General features: G+C 48.9%; 2 protein-coding genes across 6 annotated transcripts in view; one reads left to right on the top strand and one right to left on the bottom strand.

Annotated features, from left to right (window-relative positions):
• Positions 1-6,981, top strand: part of CAMKK2 (calcium/calmodulin dependent protein kinase kinase 2) — a 46,466-nt gene extending 39,485 nt beyond the window's left edge. For 2 of the 3 annotated variants that reach the window (XM_019507309.1, XM_019507308.1), the window contains exons 15-16: positions 2,415-2,515; positions 5,925-6,981. In XM_019507309.1, coding sequence (XP_019362854.1) covers positions 2,415-2,515; positions 5,925-6,000 — 177 coding nt within the window. In that variant the 3' untranslated portion in view covers positions 6,001-6,981. The remainder of the gene's footprint in view (positions 1-2,414; positions 2,516-5,924) is intronic. The other variant, XM_019507310.1, reaches the window with a different exon arrangement.
• A 3,624-nt stretch (positions 6,982-10,605) lies between these two features.
• The window catches only part of P2RX4 (purinergic receptor P2X 4), a 10,781-nt gene continuing 1,373 nt past the window's right edge, over positions 10,606-20,013 (bottom strand). The window contains exons 2-12 of one of the 3 annotated variants that reach the window (XM_019507311.1): positions 19,320-19,391; positions 17,636-17,708; positions 16,434-16,530; positions 15,607-15,687; positions 15,339-15,480; positions 14,577-14,713; positions 12,673-12,766; positions 12,520-12,585; positions 12,327-12,422; positions 11,930-12,001; positions 10,606-11,555 (exon numbers count right to left, since the gene is read on the bottom strand). In XM_019507311.1, the coding sequence (XP_019362856.1) occupies positions 11,963-12,001; positions 12,327-12,422; positions 12,520-12,585; positions 12,673-12,766; positions 14,577-14,713; positions 15,339-15,480; positions 15,607-15,687; positions 16,434-16,530; positions 17,636-17,708; positions 19,320-19,391 (897 nt within the window). In that variant the 3' untranslated portion in view covers positions 10,606-11,555; positions 11,930-11,962. Of the gene's footprint in view, positions 11,556-11,929; positions 12,002-12,326; positions 12,423-12,514; positions 12,586-12,672; positions 12,767-13,443; positions 13,457-14,576; positions 14,714-15,338; positions 15,481-15,606; positions 15,688-16,433; positions 16,531-17,635; positions 17,709-19,319; positions 19,392-20,013 lie in introns of those variants that run through there. The other 2 variants (XM_019507312.1, XM_019507313.1) reach the window with 2 other exon arrangements.

Here is a 20,013-nt window from a genome sequence, read left to right on the forward strand (position 1 = left end):
CTGTCAAACACATCCCAAGCCTGGCCACAGTGGTGAGTTCTGGGGACAGCAGTGTGCTCCATACATGCCTGGGAAGGACTTCAGGATGGCTACCCCCACCTGGCAGCACTGATTGCTGGTTTCAAGTGCTTCCTGCCCCCTGCTTTGCCACCAACACGCTGAATTACAGTGCATTTATTGATGAATCCCTCCTTTCCCAGTAGCACCTGGGCATCATGCAGCAGCAGCAGCAGCAGGTATTGCTGCAAGACCAGACACTTTTCCTGGAATAGATCTAAGGTAGTTCTCTCTCTCTAAGCAACTACTAAAGAGAACGCAGTCAGTGGTTCAGTGAGCAGTGGCTTACCCTGGAGGCAGAGTGAACCCAGGCTTGCGAAGGGATATGTCAGAACAGTCCCTTCAGGCTGTCTCCCAGGTCACTCTTTGCCCAGCATTCACTGTGGCAATGTCTGTGCTGCAGACAGAGGGACGACTGCAGGACACAGCCCTATAGTCTAGTTAGTTCAGGGCTTTGTGGGGCGTACAAGCCTGTCTGGAAACACAAGTAATTCAGGGGATAGCCCATGCTGGAGCCTTAGTCTCCATGGCCTCATGGAACTCAAGCCAGCTAGAGTGAGACTAGCTCAGCTGTGCCTGGACATATGCAGTGGGTTCTCCCCTGCTTGCAGCACAAATGCAGCTTACGTTCCTCAAACCAGAAGCTCTTATCTCTTAGTTTCAGGGCCCAGTCTGTTTCCTCTTTCTTCCTTCTCTCCGCTCTAAATCCCACCTGGCCAGAGCTCTGTAGTCACCCTCCTGGAGCTGCTGATCGGCCGGGTTTGCAGCTTCTCCGTGATCTCCAGTTTGCATTAATAAAGCAGGTCTGCACCACAGGCAGCCTGAGGTCATCCAGCTGCTGGTCGCACCCATCTGGGAAATCTTACTCTCTATTTGTGGGGGTTAGGAGGAGGGCACTGAATATTGCAGACTACTTGCCTCAGGGTCTTCATGTCCTTGTTGGAGGGAGGAGGGAAATGGATGTATTAGCAGGAGTTGGTTATTCCCAGCTTGAGCAGATTTCAAAGCCCTTTGCTGTGATGCCAACACCTAGCTCCACAGCACCTGTGGAGAGGAGGGCTGCAGCCAGCAGGGACTGACCTTCACACAGGCTGCCCTATATCTTCTGAGGCTCCTTCCATGTCCCCACTGGATCCATGACTGCTCAGTGGCCTTGTGATAGTATTAGCTTGTACTGTAGCTGCTTTCACTGCTTGCTGCGACACTCTCTAGGGAGGTGCAGTGCTGTTCTCTCCTTTTTGTTGCTTTGGGTCTCTCAGGAAAGTAAGAGCCTGAGGCAATCCAGGAGGAAAATAAGCCATATCTGGCAAGCAAATGTGCATACATGCATCACAAGCATACAGTGTGGCATGTCATGCTCCAGGGAAGAACCACTTCTATGCTTAGTGCCCAAATACACCCAGGACCTGATTTTCAGAATGGGTAAGGTTCTCTCAGCCATGTTTGAAACCCAGCTGCTTCTAGCACAGCTGAGTGCAGAATGGATGGAGAAATCCACCCACTCTTTTTCCTGTGTACCAATTGCCCACAAATGGGTTGCAAGATTTTCAGATGGTTTTTGTTCAAAATTATTCACAATGTTCTCCAGCTGGTAATTTCTAGTCCATCACACTCAAACCTAATATTTGCATCTAAAGATTTGCACAGTATGGACTCAGTGAAGCCAAGTTTCTGTTCCCTCAGTGAATGGCTATGTAACCCACGGACATAGGGAATGTTTCAAACAACCTACTTGATTGTAAAACTCAGCATTTACATGATGTTGGTTAGCTCTATGATTAATCCCAGTCAAGGAGCAAAAGCAATGTCATGTACATTATGGAACTAAACAGCAACATGGATACCAAATTGTATTTTGTGTTGTATCTAGACCGCTTGCCTTTCAAACTGTGCAAACTGTACAATTCCCAGGTACAACTGGCAAATATGAAACCAAAAGAAAAAGTGTTCTTTTGTTGTGTCCTCCAGCCAGGAAATCTCAGGCAGGCAAAAGTTTATGGATAGCGGATAGGTGGCTAGATGCATGTAAATCAGGTTTCCCTTTTGAATGGGCAGTGCTCCTGGTAAGGAAGCTTTCCCTCTTCACTCAGGTTTTGTATCGGATCTCCAGATTTGTGATGTTCTGGGTATTGTCTGAAGTGTGCGTGTGTTTCTGTGAGGACTCCAGATAATAAAATGAGCTTCTGTGCTAAGCAGTTGGAAACTTGGCAAACACAGTCATTCTAGCCTTATTTTTCCCCCGTTTTAACTGTATCTAGTTGGGTGTGAGCTGAAATAGTCATGTTGGACTTGAATAGAAATGTTCTGTTGTCTGTAAGTCTGTAACAGCTGTGACCAAAACCCATCTGGTCCCACAGATCCTGGTTAAAACGATGATCAGGAAGCGCTCGTTTGGGAACCCATTTGAGGGGAGCAAGAGAGAAGAACGATCGCTGTCTGCCCCTGGGAACATGCTGACGTAAGTGTCTTCATCTCTGTGAGGGTTGGCACCAGGTAGATGGCTACAGTGCGTGAGTTTTGTTTTTAAAATGTCCTGCCCCAGGGTGTGAACTGGTACCCTATATACATGTTGTCTCATTCTTCCTCCCAGAGGAGCAGCAGCAACGGAAGTGATTCCAGTAAGTTGCAGTTACTTGCTCAACTCTGCAGCTGAACATGGTGCTCTGGCATTCAGTCAGAGAGAAACTAAGTCCTTTCCTCCCAAGAACCTGCAGGAACCAGAGTGAGCCCAAGCCAAATGGCTCTTTATAGACGTATATAGTGGCAGCACACGGTGATTAGGGGCCACATTCTCGGAGGCACCTGAGCTCCCACAGGAGACTGTGGGAACTGCAGGTGCATCAGAGGCTCAGGATTTGACCTGGCTGTTACCAGGCTTACTATGTCAGCATCACTAATCCTCCTTCTCCAAGCTGGGGTTTAACAGCCAAACCTGCGGGGCCTGATCCTGCATGGTGCTGAGCACCCTCCATTCCACTCTCCCTGCCCTGCAGGTGACACCCAGCCCCTTGCAGGTTGTGTCCTGTGTGTAGAATTTCCCCTCTGAACTGGTGCATGCACCAGGCCTGCTAACTCTGGTGTATCCTTCAGTACTTGAGCATCCCACAGGGAGAGAGCTTCGTAACGGTAGCCCAGGGAAGCCCACACCAAAATGTCCCTGGAAACTGGAACTTGCTCATGAACAGGGTCAAGACTGATTTCTTCGTGGACACATGGTCTATACTGCTACCGGCTGCTGGGACCCCTGGAAAGCCAGCACAGCTGAGACCTGCGCGAGCAGACTCAAGTCCTTTTTTCACTCCTCTCATTGAGGGGAAGCAGCCTTGGATGCTGCTGTCATCTCCTCTACTCCATGCTCATTCTGACCTCCCCTTTTCCCTCCCTCAATTCTAGAAAAAACAAATCGAGAAATTTGAAAAATTGCATCAGTCAAAGGTAAAATCCTGTTCCCTAGCAACACTGCCTGCCTGGCCTTCATCTGCACAACAAGAGCTTGGGGGCCTTCATAGATAATGTGTGATGCAGTGCAAGAGAAGCTCTTGTCTCTGGGCCAGTTTCCCTTCATCCTCCTAAGCTGCCTGTGGAACGAGTTATAGTTATGAGTTGAGGGAGCTTGTTCCTGGGGTGTAACAGGGTAGTCACTGCAAGAGAATGTGGAATCTGGGGTGGTCTGTTCACCAGCACAGACCTGAACACGCTCCTCAATTGCACTTGTTCCATCCAGTGAAGCCCAGAAGCTCTGGAAAATTGCATTGTAATGGGATGGTCCTGGCAAGCACTAATGGAGCTTTCTTGGAGTGAATCATGCATTATTAGAAACTGGAGCAGTGGGGAGGGTGAATAACAAAAGTTCTTCTGGCTGCCTGCCTTGACTGATGGCCATGCATGAAGTCCTCTTCTGTAAGAGGAAATGCCCTTATATGCATCTCCTGGCTAAAATGTAGCACGGTCAGCTCCAGTAATGGGGGACACGCACTGAATAATGCCAGTAAACTCCATGGGCAGATGGGAGGTGTGTGCAGCTTTCTGTATCCATGGCAGTTACAAAAGACTCTTACTCTCTAGAACTAAAGTTTTACTTCAGGGAACTGCTAGTGAGAGCAGCTTCACGCTAAACCCATGCTAATAAATGAAAACTAACACTGGCCTCTGCTATTCCCTCCTCTTCCTTGTTTGAAGCAGATTTTTTCCCTGTTGGACTTGTTCCATTTATAACAGGACCCCAAATGGCTTCTTTCATAGTCCAGGAGTGGAATCCAGTCCCACTGAAGTCAAAACATGTGCCATGCTTGTGACTTCAGTGTGCTGCATTTATAACTGGGGTGGGGGTGGAGGTGAGACCTTTCTGTTGGGATAAACCAGGCTAGCAAAATAGTAACACACACCAATATGGAGAGAGACGATTTACTGCCATGTTTGAGTCACTGCAAACCTCACGTGCTGGCAGATTCATTGTGGGTCACTTCCAAGTTGCGATACAAAGACCGTGTCCTTGGATCCTCTGTTGCCATTGTCTGGCAATGGGAGGATTGTCATTGCTTTAGTCCCCCAGAGCAGCCTAGGTATTGGGTTGGTTTCTCTATAAACCTCAGCCCCAAGTCTTGCAGGATCCAGTCTCCAATTTGAAAGTCTCCAGCAGTTGCCTGATGAAAATACTGCTGCTGGGTAGGGCACCAGTATGACACTGGCTTTCCCCATTCCCTTTTCTCCCTCTGTCAGTATGGAAAGAGGTGTGTTTGTGCGATGTGACTCCCCCCCACTCCCCAGTCTGGTACATGTTTGATTACAGGAAGCTCAGCTGAATGATGCATTTGAGCTAGATACTTTCTGTAGCTCTTTTCTCTCCTGGGCACATCTGGAATGTGAGCAAACAAACCTCTGAGGATCCACAGGACAGCAGACTCGCACCAGCCCCTCTGCTGCGGTTTGTTCCACAGGGACCATGGCCACCTGCCCAGAGGGACTGATCGTGGCCTGTGCCCCAGCTGTAGAAGTCCCAGAGAGCCCTGTTTGGAGACATGAAGTGGCAATTAAGTTGTGTTGGCCTTGTGCTGGGCTTTGGCGCAGGGGCAAATTTCCCCCATGTGAGTGAGTCCTGCTGACTTCAGCTGGAGTCTTTGTGTGGAAAATGTCTTGATCAGGCCCCTATTGTGTACTATTAATAGGAGTACACACATTTTCTCAGCCTTTGTCTCCTATCCTGAATTGCAACTGGCAATCTGACACCCAACACTTGCTCATGTTCATGATGTCTTTTTATTGGTGCCTTTTTTGTCGTTCTGTAACAGATTCTTTATTGTTCACGTGTTTTTGTTAGCAAGCTCCCTTCCCATCCATCACTGATAAGACTGGTAGCAATTGCCAGATGCAGCAGATAAAATAGACCCCACAGACCCTGGTTAAAACAGTCACATGAAGTGTCAGCTGGCTAAACTGTGCGAGTAGAGAGGCAATCTGTGTTCTGTCTTGGCATATATTTGACATAGAATTTGAGTTTTATGTGGTCCAGAAACTTTTCCATGCTCTTTTTCCCAGCTTACCTGCAGCCCTGAGCTAACCTGCAGTCTTTTGCATGAGGCTGCATCTGTGTGCAATATGAGCTAACCCAATTTCTGCATCTTGCAGGTGTCTTGGGTTACTCTTATAGCAGTTTGGATAAGAATTAGAATCTTACCTAACTGTCTTTACTTATTTGGAGGATTTAGCCCTTAAGGAACACACCAAGGTGGTGTGATGTTGTGCAGTGTGGTATAACTCCTGTTCTAGTTTAGAAATGGTTCCTGATGCACTGAGAACATACTGGGTATTTTTATTGTATAAACTGTTTAATTTTTAGGGAGACTGAAATGCTTTGTGTTCATTCAAAGCAGGAAGCAAGGCAGTGAAGATCATCTGAAGTGCAATGATTTGCCAAACGTGGGAGAGGAAGAAGTTCTTTCATGAAAAACAGCCTCGTGGTTACGATGAGCAGCTTTGTCCACGGCACCTGACGCAGTGTGCACCTGAGACTGGGAGACGTAACCACACCTAAGCCAAATGAAGCATGACATAGCAGCGGTCCAGTATAATGCTGAGTGTCAACTTTACATAGCAGCATGTGAGAAATCAGACTACAGCACATGTCATAAACATTGAACATCTGAGTGTTAAAAAAGTCACCTCACTGAAGCGCGGTGGATTTCTTGTGTGAAATGTGTTGGCTGACATCAGAAAGGTGAGCTGATGTGAAGGACAGTGAAAGGGTTCACAAATGACAAACCAGTGCAGTTGTAACAGCTTTTAAGTGGTGTGAATGCCAGCTATTCAGTGACTAATCCCCATGTTACATGGGTATGTTACACCCCTAGATACAAGGTGGGCATGCGTAAGTGTGAAGCTTTTGCAAAGTGGCAGACACGGCAGTGAATTTAGAATTATGCACTTGGACTGTTCACGACGTACCAGAAATGTTGTTGCATCTATTTCTTGATTCCTCTGAATTGAAACATTTTTAACTGCATGGAAATGAAGCAAAAAACCACCACCTCAGCTGCTTTAACAAAGCCTGCCTCTGTGAGTAAAGTTTTATCAGTTTGACTAAGAGCATCTTCAGGAAGTTGGTAAACTAATGCTAATTACAGTACTTGAAGACACTGCTTTTCTTTCAGGTCTTGCTGTTGGCATGACTAGCTGAACGCATGTTGGGCAGAGTGTTCGGAAGGTAAATGCATCTAAGGGCTTACAGTCTGGGTGGCACTTTCTAATTGCAGCGGGCACTTGAGTGAAAGGTTGTTGCTGGAGTAGCTGAGCTCCTTCTCTGAACAGCAAAAGAAGCACTAATAAAAGTAGATTTCTGAATCTTCTACTTGATCTAGAATATATAGTGTAACATAATTCAGGGTAAAATCCTTCACTTCCATGTACATTACATGGTTTAATACAAGTTAAACTATAATACAATTTATGCTATTTTTAAAGTATCTGACTAGATGTAATGCTCCTTTAGGATTTCAGCTCTTATTGAAGTACTTAGATTAGCGGGTATCTTACAAAGCAGCATTTTTTCCTTCCAGATTCCTTATTCTGAGGGCTGTGCTGCATTTTCCTGCTGGCTAATAGCCAATAGTTTGTACAGCCCTGTAAGGCGAAGGCTCATTAGCTGACCTTGGTACATTCAGTGCATAACTAGTTTAGGATTGCTCCTTGCTAAGAGCACTTTCATCTTTGCTTCAGTTGTTTTGCAATTATTTTGTGGTGTTGGTAAAATCTAAATAGCAAGCAGTGGTATAGAGCAGACTTCCAGGCCGGGAATCCTCTGTGATGGAGTAAGGCAGGAGAGCTATGGTAATACTGGAGTGGAGATGAAGCAGGTTTGAGATTCTGTATCTGACTGAAAGAAGGATCAAGGCAGGTAGGATGGTCTTGTGGATAAATGACAGCAGTGGGAGTGCCGAGAGCTGCTGTGTCTTCTCAGCCCTGCCACTGGCTTGTGGAGTGACTGAGTGTAAGTCGCCTCAGTTGCAAGGCAGATGTGGAACAGAGAGGATTCCTTGGAAAGGGCTTGCAAGGCTGAATTCCTTGTGCTCTGATGGAAGGGGTTGTGTCTGATTAGTAATATCCCCCCCCCAACCTACAGCAAGGCACAGTCAGCCAGAGCCATTATGACATGGATGGTTGCTTTCCTGCCCGCCTCTGAAGTATCAGTTCTTGGATACTTCACGAGGCAGAGTGCTGGAGTGGTTGGCCCCTCTCCATGGTAGAGCAGATCTCATTGCCCTGGAATGACACGGCTGTGCTTTTTTAGGAAAGGTCCCAAGTCATATAGTTAGATACAGTCCTGTCCCAGTTCACTGAGGCACCTGTACTCTCATCCTCACAATGATGATGTGAAATACAGAAGAGCCACAGCTTCCATGAACGGTCAGGTTTTGGGAGCAGAATCACTGGAAGTCGAGCAGTGGAAAGGAGACTGGGCTCATCCTGTAACTTTACTGGAGGCCATGACCTGCCATTACTCCACTGCTTTGCTTTTTAATATCAAGAAGAATTAGGCAATTGCAGGCTGCAAACCTTCTTCCTCCCCCCAAAATTGCCTTTTTTTCCTTCATGGGAATACTCACAGATCTGGAGCCGCTGACCAGGTCTGGCTGCTCCTAGATGGGTGTTTTCCAAAAATGTGTCTTACTATCTAAAGTTCTCTAACTGTTCTTGTTGACATTGTGCACAGAAGTACATTCTTGTTAAAGATCCATGAGCAGTGAATATATTCAGTGCCAAATCTCTGCACTTGCATAACTGTTGGGCACTTGCCTCTTGCTGTTAAAACTTAATGACAAAGCAGGGGCAATGGCATAAGAGTGCCGTGTGGGTAGTGATGCAGCAGTAAACGTGCGCTCAAGGACAGTGTTGAGGCTTCTGAGGTTCGGTGCAGTGCAGCAACTTGTGGACAAGGTGCCCTTTGCTTCCTCAACCAACCCCCCAAAAGAGTTTTCTGCAGAAACCAATTCCATGCATGAACCTCTGCTGAACACGCTCTCCTGTTTTAACCTTGGCTTTCCTTTTTGGTCAGGTGTATTGACAATACAAGACTGAAGAGTGAGGAAGATGTGTTCGCTAAATGCATGGCCCATTAGAGTGACTATGTACAAACCTGTTCAGCTCTGTGCTTGCCAGTGAAGCAATCTCTCGCTGTCTCTCTTTTTTCCTGTAGTGCAGTAAGCCTTTCTCCTGTGCCTTTTGACATAGCTAGTTTCCCACACTCCCTTCAAATAAGCTTCCCACTGACATAAGTTGTCCCTGAGTGCAAGGCCAAATGGCTCTGAAATTGCAAAGGGACAACTTGGCCCCTTGGCTTTGCTAGTTTATTCCCCGCTGGTGCCCTGTTATCTACTAGATAATCAGTCTTGTGGGTTTTCAAAGTTCCCTGCATTGTCACTGACTTTTATACTGTTTTGTTTAATGCCCAAGACTTGTGTTTTATTCCCACCCCCTTTTTACTATGCATTTTACTTTATCAGGTGTATCAAGTTTAAATACTGTGTATTTATCACTTTAAATTATATTAACTAACTAAAAAAGAAAAAAAAAACTCTAGGTGGTATTCCACAGCTGTTTAAGCTTCTCTGTACAAGTGGAAATAAATGGCTTGCAAAAGTAAACCCAGGGGTAGCTGGTTTATCACAAGCTTTTACCCTGCCAGGAGCAAGAGAGGAAGGGACTACAGGAACTGTGCAGCAGTGCTGACCAGATCGTTATCATTCTGCTAAAGGAGATGTACAGTTATCAGAGCTGGTGGCAGGAAGAGACCAACACGTTCTTGTCTGTAGGGCCAGCAGTGGTAGGAAGCATCAAAGAAGACCAGCTGCCAGGCTTCTGAGGCATTTGAGCTGATGGGTATGGATGGGGGACCCTGAATATGGACCAGGTCAGAATTTATTGTACAACTGAGCTAGATGCTGTGTTAGATCAGGCCACGACTGGTCTCTATGGCACTTGTTTCAAGACTGCAGTACCAGGAGGATCTTTCAGGAAGCTCTTTCTGCTGCCATGGTGTTTGGCCTTTCTCCATTCTGGCAGGTGGTGTTTGTGCCTCTGGTGCCAACAGGTTCTGGGTAGTGGGCAATAGCCTGGCACTGTGAAAACCTGAGGGCTGTAGAGCAGTGTTCAGTGCGGAGTGCAGCCCTTGAGACTGCCAATCAGCACTTGCACCTGTGTCCGCTAGCAGAGGTGTTTTGGGGCACATTGGACTCAGTACTTATCCCTGCACTGTGCCAGGAAGGGAGTGAAGAACAGAAGCAGGATGTAATTCATGGCACAGACAAAGCTTGTCTATCACAGCTTGGTGGAGGTACAAAGCCTGTCTTCGAGCATCAGGGATCCTCCCTCCAATCCCCTTGACCACAGGCTGGTTGACCTGACTGCAGGTGAACCTGGAATGCAGCAGATGTTCACAGCAGGGGCTGGAAGAGCCTGGAGTGGTTTGGCTTTGAACCAATTTCAGGTGGCTAGAACACAGTAGGGCTGCAAAGGGATGTCATCTGCAAGTACTAGGTCCAGCCTGTTGCCCCTGAAAGCTCCCCATAAGCCTGCACTAACCCATTAACTCTAGGCTCAGGGGCACTACTGGATTTGAGAAAAAAATCTGACATATTGCCTTTTACATACCCACAGTGCCAGCAGTCACCCTCAGGCCAGCTCACAGGGTGAGGCCTTGGCACATGACAGCCTGTAGCTTGGGCTGCTTCACTTCCCGATTCTCAAATTTTGTTTCCCTTAAAAAAGGAAGTTGGCAGCTTCTGGCAGACGCAGGGCTTGAGTGCAGCACAAGGCTCTGAGACGGGCAGTACCGACTCAGTCTTGGGCACTAACCTCTCCCAACAGCCAGGGACCCGTTTCCAGCTGCAGGATGTAAAGCCACTGACAAGGACAGCTGGAACGATTTTCCCCATCTACCCTAGCAGCAGGAGAAGGAGAGTGACTCCAACAGTGTTACCACCTGCTAGCAGCAGCACTGTAGAGAAAGCCTCAGCTGACAACAGGAATCCCACTGAGAGAAACTGGAGTGAAGGAGGAAGTTTGAAATGGTTTTATTCACTGTTTGGAGGACTAACTTACAGTAGAAAACAAAACCCAAGGCACTTGCTGAATGTATATCCATTGTGTGCTCTTGAAGGAGAGGCACATTACCGCCTTCCAGCATGGCTCAGAGCAGTTCTCACACAGCAATTCACAGCTTCAGATGCATTTCTGTCATTGCAACAACTGAATTTTAATAAATGGACCAGAAAGAGTGATCAGCCACTCAGTGCAGGGCCTCAGCTTCTGGGGCTGCTGGAGGTCTGACAGGGTGTCAGTGGGCCAGGGAGGATTAGCTGACTGACTTGCCCTCACCCAAAAGGAAAACAAGTATGGGACAGGAAGATGTGGCTCAGTGCTCTTCCAAAGTTAAAAGCAACACAGCATGGAGCTCACTCAATCCAAGGAATGTCTTTTCTGTGAGCAAGGCATTTTTCTGTATCCCTTCTTCCACTCGCAGGTAGCCTCACAGGAAGGCAACCAGCATTTCCCCTAGGTCACAGCCGAGGAGTGCCACCTGAAGTCGCCTTCCTCCTCCCGGGTCCCCCAGTGCTGCTGTGCCCTGCCCCTCAGCGTGCTCTGGGTCGAGATGAAGAGGAGATGAACTGGCACCTGGGGCATGGATACAGCTAGTAGTGTACTTAAATACTAGAAATGCACCAGACTTCTACGGGGGGCAAAAAAGACAAAATCCCACAGCCTGATCTTTGCTTTTGATACCATGAACAACTCCAAAACACCAGCAACTCCAAATTTCCCTTTGGCTTCTGCTGTGCTGCATCTGAGTAGTAAGAAAGTCTCTTGTTCCAAGGAGAGAATCTGCAGCATCTCTTCATTGTCCATATGTGAAGTGGGGCACTATTTGCAGCAGTGCTTCACATATAGCGGTTGATGCTGCAGCTCCATGGATGTCACGGCTGCGTCCCATAGGTAGAGTTGCCTCCCTTGAAGGACAGAAGTTCAGACATTAGATGCTACTCCCAGTGAAGTCCAGAAGCTAGTGCAGAGCAACTACAGCAAACCCACGTCCTCTCTGGAGCCCAGTACTGGAAACTTATGCCATGTACTTGGTCAGGCCAGACAGGAGATACCATCTTACCAGAGAGCTGCCCCACTGCTTTTGTTGCAAGAGTTCAACTCAAATCCTTGGCCTTTCCCACCACATCTTACAATTACAGGGCAGAATGTCTGCAGGGGGACAATAGGGCAGACAGCGAGGCAAGGGCCAGAGTCCTAGGAACCTTGTTAGAAAGTCAAGTGCCATGTCTACATCCCAGGGTAGTCTGATAGCAGCAGCCAAATTTGAGACCTCTCTGATCTGTCTGTCCCCAGCAGGAAGTGCCGATGGCTTTCAGTCATTCAAGCTCTGTTCTCCTCCAGTGCAAAGGAGCTGAGGCAAGAGACAAGAGAAGTGCCAGGGGTGCCAGGTGCAGCAGGGTGTCATTTCTTGTACATTTGCACTGCCCCCATGTCAGGAACAAGATCACGCCTCTTGGCACATGCCACCTTTGTTCCTATCTGTTCCTTCCTCTGCAGAACGTACCTGCCACAAACCACCATGCAAGACTCCATGTGTACAATCTGCACTGTGCTAACTTGAGGCCTTGAGCTTCAGCTAAAGTCACCTCCACAGTCTTGGAGGAAGGCAAGTTTGGCCACACGCACAAAAAAAAAGTGCACCTTCTACCATGTGCTGAGGGAGCCAGGCTGCTTACCAGTTCATAGTCCTCCACATATTTGTACTTCTTCTCTCTGTAGAAATGTCTTCTCTTCATAAAATACAGGACAATGATGTCACACAGGACTGTTGCCTACGGAAGATCAAAAAGAGACAGCTGAAGGCCCTGTACTTCCAAGTGAACAGATACCAAGACAGATGCCAGTCTTCAGGTAGACGCTAGAACTTACCACTCCCAGCAGTGCCAAACCAGAGCCAATGTTAATCATTGTAGGGATGATGTCAAATTTTCCTGCCTGAGAGAGAAAGTTACAAGTGAGAATGCTTTTGCTGGACCTGTTGCAGCGCACCAAAGCCCTGGGATTTCAAATGGAGAGAGGTACCTTTCCAAACACCATGACATCAAAGCGGATGCCATATGCCTTGATGAGGGTCCGTGCCTCGAGGCCGCTTGTGTCTCTGTAGTACTTTGCAAATCTGCAGAGCAAATTGGTTCAGAAGCTGTGTGGAGATTACCATCTAGAGCCTCACAATATCCAAGCCTGTTGCCAGCCCAGCATACCCCAACCCAGGTTGAAAATTGGTTTCTCACTGAGAAGACGAAGAGACAGACAAGTTTCATTTAGCTATGTGCTTACAGACAGTGTGGTCAGAGATTATGCACAACACACAGTCTGCACCAAGGGCCCTACAGAAGTTGTCTAGCCACTAGCAGAGTTTGAGCCAGTTTCTAAAGCACATGAAAGGGGAGGTGGGGAAAACCCAGAAGTCCCAGTTAGTCCCTCCTGCTTGGCCTAACTTCACCAGCAAAAAGACCTTTATTACTGTCCTGAACCTGTTTGTCCTGCAGAGCAGGTCAGACCCCTGGTTTTGCTCCCCCTGAAGGGAATTTAGTGATAAAGTCAGTGGGATTTTAGCCAAGGTTTCTAGCAAAGCTCTGCCAGGCTAAGCAGTCTGCTGGGAGTGGAGAGAAATCTGCAGGCATGAGATTTGCCACCAGAGGGAGCAGCCAGGGATGCAATGAACATGGCTGCGGTAGTCACTCCAAAAGCAGCATTTGGTAGGCACACAGAGGGCATCCCAGTCCTTTGTTCAGTTCAGCACATGCATGCACGTACTTTACAGGGAAGCAGAGGCGATGCAAGCAAACTTACTGTATCCCACGATCTGCAGGGTCAAGAGGAAACCGCAGAAAGGATGGAAGAGAAGAGAGCGCTGTTGGGCTGAATGGTTCTTCCGTAACAAGCATGTGCATTTAAGCGTCATGGATCACTCAGCACTTGCTAAGTTTACCAGGTGGTTGCACCAGCCTGTTTGATCAGAGCAGGCTGGTCCAGTACATTTTTTTTCAAGGCCTGATTATTGTCTACACCTGCTTCTTGGCTCCTGCTGAAGAAATTTCGCCTGCCAGCTTGCCGTAGCAGAGCAGCCTCCCCCAATATACTCACAGCCAAGCACTCTGCAGGCATCTCATTCAAACCCAAAAGATTTTCCTCCCTTCTGATGGTGCCCTAGTCCTTGGCCACTAGTGTGACACTGCCTGAGAATTCAAGCTCTCCAAAACACCCTCTGCATGAGCATAACAGTTTTGCTCTCTTACTTATGGAGAAGGCCCCAAGCAATGCAAAGGCAATGTTGCTACAGCACCAACACACCCCAGAAGCAAAATTAGTTCAACCAGCACAGGCACAGCAGTCTACCATAGATCTGGCTGGATATGGACAACTCCGTGCACAGCTGAAGGATTCTGTCGGTCTGGTCAACTACTTCTCCTTCCACCCCTGTGCACACTAGAAGAATTCCCCCTTCTCCCAAATTCTCTCACTCCGTTTGTGTGGGTCTGGGAACTCCAGTTCCTGCCAGAGTAGCCTGGGCTGATGCCCCAGACATGTAGGCTGCACTATTACAGACAGGATTCAGTATCACATGGGGCAGTTGATCTGGCTCAGCTATGGAGGTTGGTGCAGCTCTGTTTATACTAACTGTTCCACTGGGGGGAAAGTGGAATATTCCCAGTAGCCAGACCAGCAAGCCTCAGCCAGGGTGTCACCGCGGGAGAGAGAATCTGCTCCTCCTTCCTACCCGCTCTGCAAGCAGGTGAGCACTGTAATATATTAGCTGCTGCAATGGAGCATGGCTGGAGGCACCCTGTAGAACTGCTGTGAATTAAGGCTAAAGTTGAGAGTTGCTGAACTAGACCCTACTGGCCAGGCACCATCTGAGCCAGGCCAGCATCATAGAACTGGGAGCCCAGAACAAGCTACCATGATGTCCTGGCCTCCATTACCTGAAGTTGTAGCCTGGGGAGACGGTGTATCTGGAATCCTTGTTGTCAAGGCGACGGAAGCTGTATTTCGGCACACAGAGAGAAGCTGCTTTGTCAAGGTCGCAATTCCACTTGATCTGCAGCCCCATAACTCCACCCTGCAGAGCCCAGAGGGAGGAGATCAGACAGGACTGCTTAAAGCTCTGGCCAGGCAGCCAAAGGGCCTCCCTGATGCTGGCCAGGCCACTGGTTTGCAAACTGGATTCGTGCCCTCAGTGTGAGCACATCGCCATTCACCTCTGCCTCGCTGTAGCTTCCCCACCAAAGACGCCAGCTTCAGTGCCAGTGAGGAGCTTCTCACCCCCGACCTGGCTGTCTCTGCCTAGCATGGCAAAGCATCAGCTCGTCCCAAATGATCAGCAACCCAGGACCCACTACGAGAACCAACCTAAACCCTGCTGCTCTTTCCCAGACTACACAAGCCATTGGAGCCCTGTCACAAACCCTTGCCCTGGGTGGTAAGAGGCATAGTGCTGTGGGCTGGGCTTCACTCCTGCTGCTGCATGGCACCTTCCTGCACCAGCTCCCTCATGAGAAGCATGCAGGGTACAGAAGCAGCATGGTTAAGTATTTGCCAAGTCAAGTTTACACCTCCCCAGAGCCAGTACACCTGTAGCAGCAGCTGTATTGTGTATTCTGTGGCTGCCTGCATGCAGCAAGCGAGTTCAAGTGCCTGCCTCCCCGTCGAGTAGGGTCTCATCAAGCAAGGGGCCCAACACCCACCTCCACAGCCATCTCCTGGAAGTTCTGCCCTGCAGCCTCCATTATTTTTTGGATCCGGAATATTGGGCAGAAGGGATCCGTCTGAGGGTCATAGATACAGCGCTTCAGGTACGTGGAATTGATACTAGGGAGAATATTTCGCCTGGAGGAGCAGAAGACGACAGCACTGGGTTAGAGGCATCTGCACCTCATCTTTCCTGCCCCATGGCTTATGGGCAGCAGAGAATTAGCCCAGTCCATCTACTTAATACCCTCATGCAATACTTACTTGGCAAAGTCAAACTTGGGATACCAGATGTTGTTCTTCACTAAAATGGTGAAGTTCTCAGCATCCTTTAGGAAAGCTGGCCTACAAAACAACGGAGAGGCTGAGTACAGTGGCTTCCACTTCTATACAGCATCTTGATATCATCTCAAAGTGCTTTACAAAGACAGTCATGCAAAATCCTTATATGGAAAAAGAAGTTGCATGCTTCTTAGTGACACAGACAGCTCTTATGACAATGCATAATGATATATGCCTACATGGAGCAAAGCTCCAAAGCAGCAGCATTAGGAAGCAGGTATCAGGAGCTGGACTCACTCCCAGTTAACTTTGGTAAGTGCTAGAACAGCTGCATCTAGCCCTCTGTTGTGGCAGGGTAGGGCATGCTTTGCTAGGAAGTGCGCGATAGACCATGTACAGCCCAGATCTGGAGAGTGGTCAGCATGCAGCTGTGGCCTACTGGGCTGGGAGTAAGCTTCCCACATTACCACTAACATGGATGCAGCCCCTGTTGCTGTCCTGTAGATTATACCATCCCCACAGCCATGCACATGGCACTGAAGGAAAGCGGTGCCTACTTGAGAGCTCTCTAGAGGAGGCAAGAAATGTTTCCTCCCCCACCCCTCCTTCACCACCTCCCTTTTGGTTCCCGTTTACAAATCAGCACCACCAGTACAGTCAAGACCCTCTTTCTTGAGCCCTCCCAGCTAGTCCATGCATCAACAGTCAGCATCTCATGGAGACCTCCCCTCCTCCTTGCGATTGTCCACATCACCAACTCTACCCTCAGGGCAGGGACACCAATCCTGTGGCAGTCAAACAGCAGTCACCTGGGTACATTCATATCATCCTCCACGGGACACCACGCATAGATCTCACAGGTTTTGATGGAGCCATTGTACTTAACACAGTTCCCAGTCTGGACTCCTGGAAGGACAGGAGAAGGAAGATACTCGCTGTGTATCCAAAGCAAAGTGGCAAGAGCTTTGCATCCTTCTGCAAGGCTCTTGCAGGGACAAGCAGCCCAGCCTAGGTGTAGGGCAGAGGGCAGCAAGAGTCCCCCTCTGATGTTAGCTAAGGTGGCACAGTGGGGCCAGTGTTAGTCCTCCCCTACAAAATCTACAGGAAGACAAGCAGGAAGACTGGCAGTGCCTGAAGTCCAGCAACAGATTGGAGTTCTTCTAACTGGGAAACCATAGGGATAAAGACAACATTGGGGTAACTGCCAAAGATTCCTCAGCCCCCTGCCAGTATGAGAGGTCTGGTCACTTATGTGCCATTTTCCTCCCCTTAAACCATCGGACAGGAGGTCCATTAGAAACCTTCCAGCATCACACTGCTTACAGATTGGAGGGAGGCTGGACCGCTCCATCTACGCAGTGCTTCATCGCCATCCAGATTCCCTTCTGAAGAGGAAGGCCAAGCAGGAGCCCCATCGGGAATAGAGGACAGGTCTGCACTGCCAGTGTCATCTAGTTCAAGATGGGTGTGTTTCACCTTTGGGCAGGGTGCAGGCCTCCCATGTGCTGGACAGCAGAGTCTTTTGGTCAGCAGTGCTTGTTCAGGCCACAAATCACAGCCAAAGTGTCACTCCACCCTTCACGGGGTGTGAGGACTCAACAGCAGTGCCAGCCATCTCTACATCTTGCAGCATCTCTCTAGCTAGTGCTTGATTCCTCTTTGCATTAGGGTGTGAGGACACTCAGGCATATGCATGCTTCCAGTGATCACTGCTGGCCAGATGCTGCTGCCAAGCATATCAAACATTGTGGGCTGCTTGAATGACTCTGTTTCCTGCAAGGTAACTAGCTTTGCAGGTACATCGCTCTATATGTCTTGTTGTCTATGCTGTATCTACTTTGCCACAGCAGAGAGTTTAACCCTTTGAGCTCCCTTTGAAAGAGCACAGGTCTTCTTCTTGAAGGGTGTACTTTGCAAAGCAAGAGCGGCAGTAACTTGATGAAACCATGTTCCTATTCTACTGGAAACATGACCCACACTGAAGAAAAGGGAAGTGTAGGTCATTTCCTACCGTTGCTATGAGTGCCTGCATATCCTGCATGGCAGTCCCCTTCAGACTTGCACACAGTCGTCTTATCTGGAAGCTAGAGAGGAAGAGCTGTTACTATAACGCCACGCAATTCTGCGTGCTCTCTATGCACATAGCCACGAGTTACTCCACCCAGCTATTAGACTCTTCCAGGCCAAACAGGCTGGAAGGAACCTCAGGTGGTCAACTAGTTCAGCCCCTGCTCAAAGCAGGATCATCCCCATCTAAACCATCCCAGACAAAAGCCTGGACATGCTTGGATGTAGGGCAGACAATAAGAGCGGTTCAAGAAGCTCTTTAGCTAATCTATTCCAGTGCCCACTGACACACCCTCCTCATTACCACAGCACTCTGTTCCCCATTTTGCATACGTATCCTTGATTCTGTCCCGTGTGCTTTGCACATGTCCTTACTGGATTTCATCCAGTCTATTTCAGACCATTTGTTTCAGTTCCTCAAGATACATTTTACATCCTCAATTCTATCCTCCAAAATCACTGCCACCCTGTGAGACCCTTAACCCTATTCTTGGAGGGGGAGGCAACATAAGAAATTGGAAAGTGGGTACCGTGCATTTAAAGTCGGCTTACTTGGAGGCTGGGATGTGTACAGCAACACCTGAGGACGCATAAGCCCAGCTCCAGGGCAGAGCAGCTCGTCAGGCTGTGGCAGTACAGAGGAGAGGAGAGCGGCAGAGGCTATGCTACAAAACAGCAAGCAGGCAGGCAGGGCTGTAGCTGGGAAAGCCTGCTGGGATTTGAATAGAGGCCCGTGGGGGACGGGGGCTCTGGGGAAAGGCCCCGGCTGAAGTGGATCATGTTTGGGTTTGCACTGCTTCCAACAAGGGTGACATCCAGGTGTAGGAGTCCTGCCACAGGCATGAGGCAGCTGAGAGCACCGGGGGAGCGCAGTGTCTGTTTATGGGCTGGAGAACCCTGCCGAGTGGAGGAGGGGGCACAAAGTGATAAGCCCAAGGGTATGATTGGGTGGATAAGACTGAGAATGGCTTGAGAGAGGTCCAGCAGCACTGTCACTCCACAGGGGTGGCCCAGCGGTATGAATAATGAATGGGACACCCAAGATTGGTACCTGACTGAACTGAGGGCCTGTTCTCACGTATTTGATAACAGCAAGATGCGGCAGGTGGGAGCAGCCAGGACGTCAGGAGGACAAACATGTAAAAAAAAACAACTGCCAGGAGGTGACACACCCTTCCCAGGCATGGCAGGCCCTGCTACACACCCCACCCAGACGGATGTCATCTGCCAATTTGACATCACTGTCAGGGCAGCTAGGATCTGGATCCAACTTCCAAGAGAAGTGGTGCTGGCTCTTACCCTGGGGGCTTTAAGACAAGGCTAGACAATCACCTTGCTTGGGGTCATTTGACCCCAGTACTCTTTCCTGCCATGGCAGGGGGTCGGACTTGATGATCTGCTCAGGTCCCTTCTGACCCGACCAACTATGAAACTATGAATTTATTAGCATAGACTCAATTCCACCTTTCAAGTCAATGAAGAGCCTGAACTGTACTAGACCCAGGACAGGCCTTGGGGAAATTTGTTCAATGTCTCTTCCCAGGTAGTCCCCAACCACTGCCCTTTGACAAGAGTTACACACCCGCACCAAAACCATTAGCGATGAGGCTGACCGAGATTGTACCTACCTCGGGACAGGAACCTTGCGTTTGGTTCAGTGTCATGATCATGTTTGTCATGATGAAGACGGTGTTCTCTTCCTGCACATACAAGGCAAGCAGCGAGATGCAAGAGTGAGAGGAGAATGACACTCTGGGAAACAAGCAGAGAGCTCCATTTTGGGCAGAAGGGATGTGCCACTTCTGAAGGCCCTTTCCCTTCAGCCAAGCCCCTGGGATATCAGTCCTTCCGGCCTCCGTTTCAGTACAAGACTGCATGCATAGCAGGAAAGTGGAGACCTTGTACCAGACCAACACCTGTGGTAAGGCTCCTGGAGAAACCCCCAGAGAAGACCCTCCCTACCAATGTGCTCACCCCCATAAGGCGAGCACGCTAGTAGGGAGGGAAAGACTGCAGCAAGACCTGGATAGGTTACAGGGGTGGGCTAACAAAAACAGGATGTGTTTCAATACTGACAAGTGCAGGGTGCTGCACTTGGGCAGTAGAAACCAGCAGCACACTTATAAGATGGGAAACTCCCTTCTTGAGAGCACGGAGGCAGAAAGGGATCTGGGAGTCATTACTGACTCCAAGGTGAACATGGGCCGACAACGCGAGGTCACGGTTGGCAGGGCTAACCGGACCTTGTCGTGCATCCACAGGTGCATCTCAAGTAGAGCCAAGGAGGTGATCCTCCCCCTCTATGCGACACTGGTCAGGCCA

This window comes from Gavialis gangeticus, unplaced genomic scaffold (assembly GCF_001723915.1).
Source record: "Gavialis gangeticus isolate Ggan-Ray unplaced genomic scaffold, GavGan_comp1, whole genome shotgun sequence".
NCBI lineage: Eukaryota > Metazoa > Chordata > Crocodylia > Gavialidae > Gavialis > Gavialis gangeticus.